The sequence below is a fragment of the Heptranchias perlo genome, chromosome 24, assembly GCF_035084215.1.
Source record: "Heptranchias perlo isolate sHepPer1 chromosome 24, sHepPer1.hap1, whole genome shotgun sequence".
In the NCBI taxonomy this organism is placed as follows: domain Eukaryota; kingdom Metazoa; phylum Chordata; class Chondrichthyes; order Hexanchiformes; family Hexanchidae; genus Heptranchias; species Heptranchias perlo.
Window position 1 is genome coordinate 16678759 of NC_090348.1, and position 14245 is coordinate 16693003.

General features: G+C 41.5%; 1 protein-coding gene across 1 annotated transcript in view; it reads left to right on the forward strand.

Annotated features, from left to right (window-relative positions):
- Nucleotides 1-14245, forward strand: part of LOC137341479 (mucin-2-like) — a 112555-nt gene that overhangs the window by 61403 nt on the left and 36907 nt on the right. The window contains exons 30-36 of the mRNA XM_068004584.1: nt 955-1005; nt 2228-2278; nt 8282-8320; nt 9545-9595; nt 11031-11093; nt 12313-12363; nt 13694-13768. Coding sequence (XP_067860685.1) covers nt 955-1005; nt 2228-2278; nt 8282-8320; nt 9545-9595; nt 11031-11093; nt 12313-12363; nt 13694-13768 — 381 coding nt within the window. The remainder of the gene's footprint in view (nt 1-954; nt 1006-2227; nt 2279-8281; nt 8321-9544; nt 9596-11030; nt 11094-12312; nt 12364-13693; nt 13769-14245) is intronic.

Below are 14245 nucleotides of genomic sequence, written 5' to 3' on the forward strand. Positions count from 1 at the left end.
ATTGTAGCCAGCAAGCCCTGATTTTATATCCATTTAAATTAATGGAATAAAGGTCGGGGCTCTGGGCTTGTGATTTCCAAACCAGCACTCTTGCAAGTGGCCAATTGGGGAATCAGGCCTTTTGTTCAGTGCAGCTGGCAATTGCTTTTCTTTTCCTAAACATTAATGTTCCAATTTGTACATATATTTTAAAAAAAACCATGATTCGAGGATTTCTGGCTCTGATCATTTCCTATATATGCCGAATAATATAAGAAACACCTTGCCAAATTAGGACAAGTGAAGATATTTAATATCATTCAAAGTTCTATCTTTATTCAAAAACTTTATACCAAAATGATTCAAAGACACTGTAAATTGTCTGTTGCTCATGGAAGCAAAGGGAAATGTGGCAATCAGGAAATATGGGGGCAATTTTAACCGAACCCGCCAGGCGGGAAACTAACAGGATCAGATCAAGTGCCCATTTCACATTCCGCCCAATTTTCATTTTCCATTCAAAGTAAAATTTGGGCAGTGTGTAAATGGGCAGTTGATCTGATGGCATCATTTTCCTGCTAAGCAGGTAAGGCGGGTGACAGAATAAAACATGGGAGTGCAATGGGAATTTTTTCAGCAAATGACAGGAACATAGCTTTATGACTGATTTATCAGTGAGTGTTTGAACTGAACACCTGCTCAAGATTAGCCTGGAGTACTGACCCTGTTCTGATCACAAAATGGCAATGATGCAGTGGCTTCAACTACTCACTGCACCCTTTGAAACAGCAGTGACAACAGCTGAAGAGGCCACATGCCTCACCTTCTCTGTCCAAAATAAGCCCTGAATGGATGCTTTAAAAAATGAGGATCATTCCTAATATTGCAACTTTGTTACCAAGTGTGATTAATATTCAAATTCAAAAAGATGTGATTGTGAGGTAATGAACTGAAATAACATTTCCTCATTTGCAGTGACCACTCCAACCAGCTCTCCAACCACCACTCCAACCAGCACTCCAACAGGTGAATAACTATATCTGATATTATATGTGGATTTGTGAAAACAGTTCCAAGTTATAAATCTGTTTCACATTTTGGTTTCTATACATGCCAAGAACTTCAAGAAAATTTTTGCCACATCATGAAGGGAAGTGAAAGTGGGACATTAGAAATGCTTAAGGAGGATGTGGAAGAGCTAATACTGGAAACAAACATTCAGAAGGAAACTATTGATATTAATGGGACTAAAAGTAGCACGGTCACCAGGACTAGGTGACATGCATCCCAAAATATTGAATGATGTTGGGGAGATGATAGAGGAGGGACTATCCGTAATTTTCCAAATGGTTTTGAAACAGGATTTGTGCCTGAGCACTGGAGGGTGGCAGGTATTACACCCCATTCCAGAAAGAGGAGAGGGATGCACCAGGAAATTGAAAGCCAGTTATCTTACCTTGATTGCAAGTACATTTCTAGAGTTCATAATACAGGATAAAATTAATGAACACTTAGTCAGCATGCGACAGTTAGTTAACACTTAGTTAGCATGGACTTTTGATGGACATTTCACACTTGATTTTTTTTGAAGAAATCAGTGTGTTGAATGTTGTGTGTGTATAAAAAAAATCAGAAAGTATTTATAATGGTTCCTCGTGTGACAAAAATTGAGGCATCTGAAACTAGGGGGAATATAGTCACAAGAATAGAGAGATTCCTGGGGAAAAGACAGCAAAGATTTGGGGTAATGCCAGTTTTTCATATTGGTGAGTTTGAGTGGAGGCGTGCCTCAGAAATCTGTACAGGGCCCCTTTTGCTTGCAATTAATATTAATGATCTGTGTATAGTCACAAGGGGAATGATATTGAAGTTTATTGATTATACCATATTAGTAGTTCTGTCAAGCGCTGAAGAAGAATGCAGGACATTGCAGGAGGATTAATGGAGAAGACAGATAGATGGCAGATGCAATTCAGAAACATGTGAATTTGTACATTTTGTGAAAAAGAACAGTGAAAGCAAGTATAAAATGGTAAGATTCTTAACAGAGTGGAGGAAGAGAGAGATCTAAGTGTGCGGGTGCAACAACTAAAGAGACTGCCTGTCTTACATTGTCCACTTCAAGGAATAGATAGTGTAATCACCATTGCTAATTTTGACATTTTTCTGCAAATATAATTAATGCTGTAAATTAAAAGGACATTTGATGAGGTGATGCATGAAGTAACTCATTTATCTTCATCTTTAGAAAGTACAACACCCTCTACAATATCTACGACAACAACTTCCACCACGACAGGTGAATAACAAATGTTTATGTGATATAATAATTTAGGACTATGATTAGAAAAAAATGTCAATGTTATTGGTAGTTGTTCGTATCAACTTGTATGCAGTGAAATTCCCGATGGAGCAAGCTCATCACACAAACTTATAAATATAGTTTTGTAATGATCTTACTTTTCTTCAAAGAACAACCGCAAGTGTAACAACTCCAACCAATGGGAAACATTTAAAATGGTGATCAATAGAGTCCAGGAGAAATATATCCCACTAAAAAGCAAGAACAAACTAGCCAGTAATGATACATCGTGGATGAATAAAGAAATATGGCAACATTGCAACTAAAGAAAAAGGCATACACTAAGTACAGAGACAATAAAGGAGAGGATGACAAAAGGAATATGAAAAAATTAGTAAAGAAGTCAAAAAAACAATTTGGAAAACAAAGAGGAACTCCAAAATTAAATTATCAAGAAATCTAAAAAGATTTGGGAGCAGTAACAAAAGCTTGAAGATAAAAGAAACTGGAGATGAGGTCAGACCAGGTTCAGGAATAAAGATAACTGTTGGGCCAAATGGCCTGTTTCTGTGCTGTACATTCTATGTGACCACTCCACCAACACATAAATATGGCGAATAATATATCAAAACCATGGCAAATTAGGACAAGTGAAGATATTTAATATCATTCAAAGTCGTATGTGTAGTCAAATTTTTTGTACAAAAATGTTTCAAAGACACTGTAAATTGTCTGTTGCTCATGGATGCAAAGGGAAATGTAGCAATCAGGAAATATGGGGGCAATTTTAACCTAACCCGACAGGCGGGAAAGGATCAGGATCCGATTAAGTGCCCATTTCACATTCCGCCCAATTTTTATTTGCTTTTCAAAGTAAAATTTGGGCAGTGTGTAAAATGGGCAGTTGATCTGATGGCATCATTTTCCTGCTGAGCAGGTTAGGCGGGTGATAGAATAAAACATGGGAGTGCAATGGGAATTTTTTCAGTATGTGACAGGAACACAGCTTGATGACTGATGCATCACTGTGTTTTTGAGCTGATGTGGAGATGCCGGTGATGGACTGGGGTTGACAATTGTAAACAATTTTACAACACCAAGTTATAGTCCAGCAATTTTATTTTAAATTCACAAGCTTTCGGAGATTTTCTCCTTCCTCAGGTAAATGTTCAGGATCTCCTTGAAGCCTACGCATTTATACATATTGAATAATACATGGTGTTTACAGACTGCCCCTGCAACTGCCCGTTGCCAAGGCAATCACCGTGTTCAGACAGAGAGGTGTCATCTGCAGAACCCCCGAATACACATTCAACAAAAAAACAAACAGGGAAAAAAAAGAGAAAAAAAAAACACAGAGAGAGGCAGAAACATCCGGAAGGCAGAGAGAGCCAGCAAATGACCCATTATATTAAAAACAGATAACATTTGTTCGCTGGTGGGGTAACGTGTAGCGTGACATGAACCCAAGATCCCGGTTGAGGCCGTCCTCATGGGTGCGGAACTTGGCTATCAATTTCTGCTCGACGATTTTGCGTTGTCGTGTGTCTCGAAGGCCGCCTTGGAGTACGCTTACCCGAAGGTCGGTGGATGAATGTCCATGACTGCTGAAGTGTTCCCCGACTGGGAGGGAACCCTCCTGTTTGGCGATTGTTGCGCGGTGTCCGTTCATCCGTTGTCGCAGCGTCTGCATGGTCTCGCCAATGTACCATGCTCTGGGGCATCCTTTCCTGCAACGTATGAGGTAGACAACGTTGGCCGAGTCACAGGAGTATGAACCATGCACCTGGTGGGTGGTGTCATCTCGTGTGATGGTGGTATCTGTGTCGATGATCTGGCATGTCTTGCAGAGGTTACCGTGGCAGGGTTGTGTGGCGTCGTGGACGCTGTTCTCTTGAAAGCTGGGTAGTTTGCTGCGAACGATGGTCTGTTTGAGGTTGGGTGGCTGTTTAAAGGCGAGTAGTGGAGGTGTGGGGATGGCCATAGCGAGGTGTTTGTCCTCATTGATGACATGTTGAAGGCTGCGGAGAACATGGCGTAGTTTCTCCGCTCCGGGGAAGTACTGGACGACAAAGGGTACTCTGTTGGTTGCGTCCCGTGTTAGTCTCCTGAGGAGGTCTATGCGATTTTTTGCTGTGGCCCGTCGGAACTGTCGATCGATGAGTCGAGCGTCATATCCCGTTCTTACTAGGGCGTCTTTCAGCGTCTGTAGGTGTCCATCGCGTTCCTCCTCGTCTGAGCAGACCCTGTGTATTCGCAGGGCCTGTCCATAGGGGATGGCCTCTTTGACGTGGTTAGGGTGGAAGCTGGAAAAGTGGAGCATCGTGAGGTTGTCCGTGGGCTTGCGGTAGAGTGAGGTGCTGAGGTGCCCGTCTTTGATGGAGATTCGTGTGTCCAAGAAAGAAACTGATTCTGAGGAGTAGTCCATGGTGAGCTTGATGGTGGGATGGAACTTGTTGATGTTATCGTGTAGTCTCTTTAGTGATTCCTTGCCGTGGGTCCATAGAAAGAAAATGTCGTCGATGTATCTGGTGTATAGTGTTGGTTGGAGGTCTTGTGCAGTGAAGAAGTCCTGCTCGAACTTGTGCATGAAAATGTTGGCGTATTGGGGTGCGAATTTGGTCCCCATGGCTGTTCCGTGTGTTTGGGTAAAGAACTGGTTATCGAAGGTGAAGACATTGTGATCCAGGATGAAGCGGATGAGTTGTAGGATGGCTTCCGGAGATTGGCTGTTGTTGGTGTTGAGTATTGATGCTGTCGCAGCGATGCCGTCATCGTGGGGGATACTGGTGTATAGTGCCGAGACGTCCATCGTGGTGAGAAGTGTTCCTGGTTCAACTGGTCCGTGGGTACTGAGTTTTTGTAGGAAGTCTGTAGTGTCGCGACAGAAGCTGGGGGTTCCCTGTACGATGGGTTTCAGGATGCCCTCGATGTATCCAGAGAGGTTCTCACACAGGGTTCCGTTGCCTGATACGATGGGACGTCCGGGTGTGTTGGCTTTGTGTATCTTTGGGAGGCAGTAGAAGTCTCCCACGCGGGGATTACGTGGGATGAGAATGCGTAGGATGCTTTGAAGGTCTGGATCGAAGGTCTTGATCAGTTTGTTGAGCTGGTGGGTGTGTTCTTTGGTCGGATCTGCGGGTAACCGTCTGTAGTGTTCCTGGTTGTCCAGTTGTCGGTATGCTTCTTTGCAATAGTCTGTTCTGTTCTGTATGACTATGGCTCCTCCTTTGTCCGCTGGTTTGATGACGATGTTGCGGTTGGTCTTGAGAGCGTTGATGGCGTTGCGTTGTGCTCGGGTGACATTCTGGACTGTCTTCTGAGTGCGGCTGATGAATCTGGCATTGACGCATTTCCTGACAGCTTGAGCATACATGTCCAGCTGAGGGCAGCGACCCTCCGGAGGAGTCCAGTTTGACTCTTTCCTCTTCGGTTGCTGTACCGCGGATCCCTCTGTCTGCTGTTCCGGATCGTCGATTGTCTCATTGGACAACGCAACGCCATCAACGCTCTCAAGACCAACCGCAACATCGTCATCAAACCAGCGGACAAAGGAGGAGCCATAGTCATACAGAACAGAACAGACTATTGCAAAGAAGCATACCGACAACTGGACAACCAGGAACACTACAGACGGTTACCCGCAGATCCGACCAAAGAACACACCCACCAGCTCAACAAACTGATCAAGACCTTCGATCCAGACCTTCAAAGCATCCTACGCATTCTCATCCCACGTAATCCCCGCGTGGGAGACTTCTACTGCCTCCCAAAGATACACAAAGCCAACACACCCGGACGTCCCATCGTATCAGGCAACGGAACCCTGTGTGAGAACCTCTCTGGATACATCGAGGGCATCCTGAAACCCATCGTACAGGGAACCCCCAGCTTCTGTCGCGACACTACAGACTTCCTACAAAAACTCAGTACCCACGGACCAGTTGAACCAGGAACACTTCTCACCACGATGGACGTCTCGGCACTATACACCAGTATCCCCCACGATGACGGCATCGCTGCGACAGCATCAATACTCAACACCAACAACAGCCAATCTCCGGAAGCCATCCTACAACTCATCCGCTTCATCCTGGATCACAATGTCTTCACCTTCGATAACCAGTTCTTTACCCAAACACACGGAACAGCCATGGGGACCAAATTCGCACCCCAATACGCCAACATTTTCATGCACAAGTTCGAGCAGGACTTCTTCACTGCACAAGACCTCCAACCAACACTATACACCAGATACATCGACGACATTTTCTTTCTATGGACCCACGGCAAGGAATCACTAAAGAGACTACACGATAACATCAACAAGTTCCATCCCACCATCAAGCTCACCATGGACTACTCCTCAGGATCGGTTTCTTTCTTGGACACACGAATCTCCATCAAAGACGGGCACCTCAGCACCTCACTCTACCGCAAGCCCACGGACAACCTCACGATGCTCCACTTTTCCAGCTTCCACCCTAACCACGTCAAAGAGGCCATCCCCTATGGACAGGCCCTGCGAATACACAGGGTCTGCTCAGACGAGGAGGAACGCGATGGACACCTACAGACGCTGAAAGACGCCCTAGTAAGAACGGGATATGACGCTCGACTCATCGATCGACAGTTCCGACGGGCCACAGCAAAAAATCGCATAGACCTCCTCAGGAGACTAACACGGGACGCAACCAACAGAGTACCCTTTGTCGTCCAGTACTTCCCCGGAGCGGAGAAACTACGCCATGTTCTCCGCAGCCTTCAACATGTCATCAATGAGGACAAACACCTCGCTATGGCCATCCCCACACCTCCACTACTCGCCTTTAAACAGCCACCCAACCTCAAACAGACCATCGTTCGCAGCAAACTACCCAGCTTTCAAGAGAACAGCGTCCACGACGCCACACAACCCTGCCACGGTAACCTCTGCAAGACATGCCAGATCATCGACACAGATACCACCATCACACGAGATGACACCACCCACCAGGTGCATGGTTCATACTCCTGTGACTCGGCCAACGTTGTCTACCTCATACGTTGCAGGAAAGGATGCCCCAGAGCATGGTACATTGGCGAGACCATGCAGACGCTGCGACAACGGATGAACGGACACCGCGCAACAATCGCCAAACAGGAGGGTTCCCTCCCAGTCGGGGAACACTTCAGCAGTCATGGACATTCATCCACCGACCTTCGGGTAAGCGTACTCCAAGGCGGCCTTCGAGACACACGACAACGCAAAATCGTCGAGCAGAAATTGATAGCCAAGTTCCGCACCCATGAGGACGGCCTCAACCGGGATCTTGGGTTCATGTCACGCTACACGTTACCCCACCAGCGAACAAATGTTATCTGTTTTTAATATAATGGGTCATTTGCTGGCTCTCTCTGCCTTCCGGATGTTTCTGCCTCTCTCTGTGTTTTTTTTCTCTTTTTTTTCCCTGTTTGTTTTTTTGTTGAATGTGTATTCGGGGGTTCTGCAGATGACACCTCTCTGTCTGAACACGGTGATTGCCTTGGCAACGGGCAGTTGCAGGGGCAGTCTGTAAACACCATGTATTATTCAATATGTATAAATGCGTAGGCTTCAAGGAGATCCTGAACATTTACCTGAGGAAGGAGAAAATCTCCGAAAGCTTGTGAATTTAAAATAAAATTGCTGGACTATAACTTGGTGTTGTAAAATTGTTTACAATTTTTGAGCTGAACACTTGCTCAAGATTAGCCTGGAGTACTGACCTTGTCCTTATCACAAAATGGCAATGATGCAGTGGCTTCAACTACTCACTGTACCCTTTGAAACAGCAGTGACAACAGCTGAAGGGACCTCAGGCCACACCTTCTCTGCCCAAAACACCCCCTTAATGGATGCTTTAAAAAATGTGGATCATTCCTAATATTGTAACTTTGTTACCAAGTGTGATTAATATTAAAAGTCAAAAAGATGTCATTGTGAGATAATGAACTGAAATAACTTTTCCTCATTTTCAGTGACCACTCCAACCACCATTCCAACCACCACTACAACAGGTGACTAACTATATCCGATATTATATGTGGATTTGTGAAAACGGTTCCAAGTTATAATTCTGTTTCACATTTTGGTTTTTAGACATGCCAAGAATGTTAAATACATTTTAGCCACATCATGAAGGGAAGTGAAAGTGGGACTTTAGGTATGCTTAAGGAGGATGTGGAAGAGCTAATACTGGAAGCAAATATTCAGAAAGAAACTATTGATATTAATGGGACTAAAAGTAGCACGGTCACCAGGACTAGGTGACATGCATCCCAAAATATTGAATGATGTTGGGGAGATGATAGAGGAGGGACTACCCGTAATTTTCCAAAAAGTTTTGAAACAGGATTTGTGCCTGAGCACTGGAGGGTGGCAGGTATTACACCCCATTCCAGAAAGAGGAGAGGGATGCACCAGGAAATTGAAAGCCAGTTATCTTACCTTGATTGCAAGTACATTTCTAGAGTTCATAATTAAGGATAAAATTAATGAACACTTAGTTCACATGTGACAGTTAGTTAACATTTAGTTAGCATAGATTTTTGATGGGCATCACACATTTGATGATTGTTTTTGTAGAAATCAGCGTGTTGAATGTTGTGTGTATAAAAAAACTTCAGAAAGCATTTATTACGGTTCCACGTGTTACAAAAATCGAGGCATCTGAAACTAATGGGAATATAGTCACAAAAATAGAGAGATTCCAGGTGAACAGACAGCAAAGATATTGGGTAATGCCCGTTTTTCATATTGGTGAGTTTGTTTGGTGGCGTGCCCCAAAAATCTGTACAGGGCCCATTTTGCTTTCAATTAATATTAATGATTTGTGTATAGTCACAAGGGGAATGATATTGAACTTTATTGATTATACCATATTAGTAGTTCTGTCAAGCGCTGAAGAAGAATGCTGGACATTGCAGGAGGATTAATGGAGAAGATAGATAGATGGCAGATGCAATTCAGAAACATGTGAATTTGTACATTTTGTGAAAAAGAACAGTGAAAGCAAGTATAAAATGGTAAGATTCTTAACAGAGTGGAGGAAGAGAGAGATCTAAGTGTGCGGGTACAACAACTAAAGAGACTGCCTGTCTTACATTGTCCACTTCAAGGAATAGATAGTGTAATCACCATTGCTAATTTTGACATTTTTCTGCAAATATAATTAATGCTGTAAATTAAAAGGACATTTGATAATGTGATGTTTGAAGTAACTCATTTATCTTCATCTTTAGAAAGTACAACACCCTCTACAATATCTACAACAACAACTTCCACCACGACAGGTGAATAACAAATGTTTATGTGATATAATAATTTAGGACTATGATTAGAAAAAAATGTCAATGTTATTGGTAGTTGTTCGTATCAACTTGTATGCAGTGAAATTCCCGATGGAGCAAGATCATCACACAAACTTATAAATATAGTTTTGTAATGATCTTACTTTTCTTCAAAGAACAACCACACGTGTAACAACTCCAACCAATGGGAAACATTTAAAATGGTGATCAATGGAGTCCAGGAGAAATATATCCCACTAAAAAGCAAGAACAAACATATTTCTTTATTCATCGTGGATGAATAAAGAAATATGGCAACATTGCAACTAATGAAAAAGACATACACTAAGTACAGAGACAATAAAGTAGAGGATGACAAAAGGAATATGAAAAAATTAGGAAAGAAGTCAAAAGAACAATTTGGAAAGCAAAGAGGAACTCCAAAATTAAATTATCAAGAAATATAAAAAGATTTGGTGGCAATAACAAAAGCTTGAAGATAAAAGAAACTGGAGATGAGGTCAGACCAGGTTCAGGAATAAAGATTAAATGCCCATTTCACATTCCGCCCAATTTTTATTTGCTTTTCAAAGTAAAATTTGGGTGGCAGGTATTACACCCCATTCCAGAAAGAGGAGAGGGATGCACCAGGAAATTGAAAGCCAGTCATCTTACCTCGATTGCAAGTACATTTCTAGAGTTCATGGCCTGTTTCTGTGCTGTACATTCTATGTGACCACTCCACCAACTGATTAATATGGCGAATAATATAAGCAAAATCATGGCAAGTTAGGACAAGTGAAGATATTTAATCTCATTCAAAGTTGTATGTGTATTCAAAATTTTTATACAAAAATGTTTCAAAGACACTGTAAATTGTCTGTTGCTCATGGATGCAAAGGGAAATGTTGCAATCAGGAAATACGGGGGCAATTTTAACCTTGCTCGCCAGGCGGGAAAGCCCAATTTTTATTTTCTATTCAAAGTAAAATTTGGGCAGTGTATAAAATGGGCAGTTGATCTGATGGCATCATTTTCCTGCTGAGCAGGTTAGGCGGGTGATAGAATAAAACATGGGAGTGCAATCGGAATGTTTTCAGTATGTGACAGGAACACAGCTTTATGACTGATGAATCAGTGTGTTTTTGAGCTGAACACCTGCTCAAGATTAGCCTGGAGTACTGACCTTGTCCTTATCACAAAATGGCAATGATGCAGTGGCTTCAACTACTCACTGTACCCTTTGAAACAGCAGTGACAAAAGCTGAAGGGACCTCAGGCCACACCGTCTCTGCCCAAAACACCCCCTTAATGGATGCTTTAAAAAATGTGGATCATTCCTAATATTGTAACTTTGTTACCAAGTGTGATTAATATTAAAAGTCAAAAAGATGTCATTGTGAGATAATGAACTGAAATAACTTTTCCTCATTTTCAGTGACCACTCCAACCAGCTCTCCAACCAGCTCTCCAACCACCACTCCAACCACCACTACAACAGGTGACTAACTATATCCGATATTATATGTGGATTTGTGAAAACGGTTCCAAGTTATAATTCTGTTTCACATTTTGGTTTCTATACATGCCAAGAATTTTAAATAAATTTTTGCTACATCATGAAGGGAAGTGAAAGTGGGACTTTAGGAATGCTTAAGGAGGATGTGGAAGAGCTAATACTGGAAGCAAATATTCCGAAAGAAACTATTGATATTAATGGGACTAAAAGTAGCACGGTCACCAGGACTAGGTGACATGCATCCCAAAATATTGAATGATGTTGGGGAGATGATAGAGGAGGGACTACCCGTAATTTTCCAAAAAGTTTTGAAACAGGATTTGTGCCTGAGCACTGGAGGGTGGCAGGTATTACACCCCATTCCAGAAAGAGGAGAGGGATGCACCAGGAAATTGAAAGCCAGTTATCTTACCTTGATTGCAAGTAAATTTCTAGAGTTCATAATACAGGATAAGTTTAATGAACACTGAGTTAGCATGCAACAGTTAGTTAACACTTAGTTAGCATGGATTTTTGATGGGCATTTCACACTTGATTTTTTTTGAAGAAATCAGTGTGTTGAATGTTTGTGTATAAAAAAATTCAGAAAGCATTTATTACGGTTCCACGTGTTACAAAAATCGAGGCATCTGAAACTAATGGGAATATAGTCACAAAAATAGAGAGATTCCTGGTGAACAGACAGCAAAGATTTGGGGTAATGCCAGTTTTTCATATTGGTGAGTTTGAGTGGTGGCGTGCCTCAGAAAACTGTACAGGGCCCCTTTTGCTTTCAATTAATATTAATGATTTGTGTGTAGTCACAAGGGGAATGATATTGAAGTTTATTGATTATACCATATTAGTAGTTCTGTCAAGCGCTGAAGAAGAATGCTGGACATTGCAGGAGGATTAATGGAGAAGATAGATAGATGGCAGATGCAATTCAGAAACATGTGAATTTGTACATTTTGTGAAAAAGAACAGTGAAAGCAAGTATAAAATGGTAAGATTCTTAACAGAGTGGAGGAAGAGAGAGATCTAAGTGTGCGGGTACAACAACTAAAGAGACTGCCTGTCTTACATTGTCCACTTCAAGGAATAGATAGTGTAATCACCATTGCTAATTTTGACATTTTTCTGCAAATATAATTAATGCTGTAAATTAAAAGGACATTTGATAATGTGATGTTTGAAGTAACTCATTTATCTTCATCTTTAGAAAGTACAACACCCTCTACAATATCTACGACAACAACTTCCACCACGACAGGTGAATAACAAATGTTTATGTGATATAATAATTTAGGACTATGACTAGAAAAAAATGTCAATGTTATTGGTAGTTGTTCGTATCAACTTGTATGCAGTGAAATTCCCGATGGAGCAAGCTCATCACACAAACTTATAAATATAGTTTTGTAATGATCTTACTTTTCTTCAAAGAACAACCACAAGTGTAACAACTCCAACCAATGGGAAACATTTAAAATGGTGATCAATAGAGTCCAGGAGAAATATATCCCACTAAAAAGCAAGAACAAACTAGCCAGTAATGATACATCGTGGATGAATAAAGAAATATGGCAACATTGCAACTAAAGAAAAAGGCATACACTAAGTACAGAGACAATAAAGGAGAGGATGACAAAAGGAATATGAAAAAATTAGGAAAGAAGTCAAAAAAACAATTTGGAAGGCAAAGAGGAACTCCAAAATTAAATTATCAAGAAATATAAAAAGATTTGGGAGCAGTAACAAAAGCTTGAAGATAAAAGAAACTGGAGATGAGGTCAGACCAGGTTCAGGAATAAAGATAACTGTTGGGCCAAATGGCCTGTTTCTGTGCTGTACATTCTATGTGACCACTCCACCAACAGATAAATATGGCGAATAATATAAGCAAAACCATGGCAAATTAGGACAAGTGAAGATATTTAATATCATTCAAAGTCGTATGTGTATTCAAAATTTTTATTCAAAAATGTTTCAAAGACACTGTAAATTGTCTGTTGCTCATGGATGCAAAGGGAAATGTAGCAATCAGGAAATATGGGTGCAATTTTAACCTAACCCGCCAGGGGGGAAAGGATCAGGATCCGATTAAGTGCCCATTTCACATTCCGCCCAATTTTTATTTTCTATTCAAAGTAAAATTTGGGCAGTGTGTAAAATGGGCAGTTGATCTGATGGCATCATTTTCCTGCTGAGCAGGTTAGGCGGGTGATAGAATAAAACATGGGAGTGCAATGGGAATTTTTTCAGTATGTGACAGGAACACAGCTTTATGACTGATGCATCAGTGTGTTTTTGAGCTGAACACCTGCTCAAGATTAGCCTGGAGTACTGACCTTGTCCTTATCACAAAATGGCAATGATGCAGTGGCTTCAACTACTCACTGTACCCTTTGAAACAGCAGTGACAACAGCTGAAGGGACCTCAGGCCACACCTTCTCTGCCCAAAACACCCCCTTAATGGATGCTTTAAAAAATGTGGATCATTCCTAATATTGTAACTTTGTTACCAAGTGTGATTAATATTAAAAGTCAAAAAGATGTCATTGTGAGATAATGAACTGAAATAACTTTTCCTCATTTTCAGTGACCACTCCAACCACCACTCCAACCACCACTCCCACCACCTCTCTAACCACCACTCCAACCACCACTACAACAGGTGAATAACTATATCTGATATTATATGTGGATTTGTGAAAACAGCTCCAAGTTATAATTCTGTTTCACATTTTGGTTTCTATACATGCTAAGAATTTTAAATAAATTTTTGCAACATCATGAAGGGAAGTGAAAGTGGGACTTTAGGAATGCTTAAGGAGGATGTGGAAGAGCTAATACTGGAAGCAAATATTCCGAAAGAAACTATTGATATTAATGGGACTAAAAGTAGCACGGTCACCAGGACTAGGTGACATGCATCCCAAAATATTGAATGATGTTGGGGAGATGATAGAGGAGGGACTATCCGTAATTTTCCAAAAAGTTTTGAAACAGGATTTGTGCCTGAGCACTGGAGGGTGGCAGGTATTCCAGAAAGAGGAGAGGGATGCACCAGGAAATTGAAAGCCAGTTATCTTACCTTGAATGCAAGTAAATTTCTAGAGTTCATAATACAGGATAAGTTTAATGAACACTG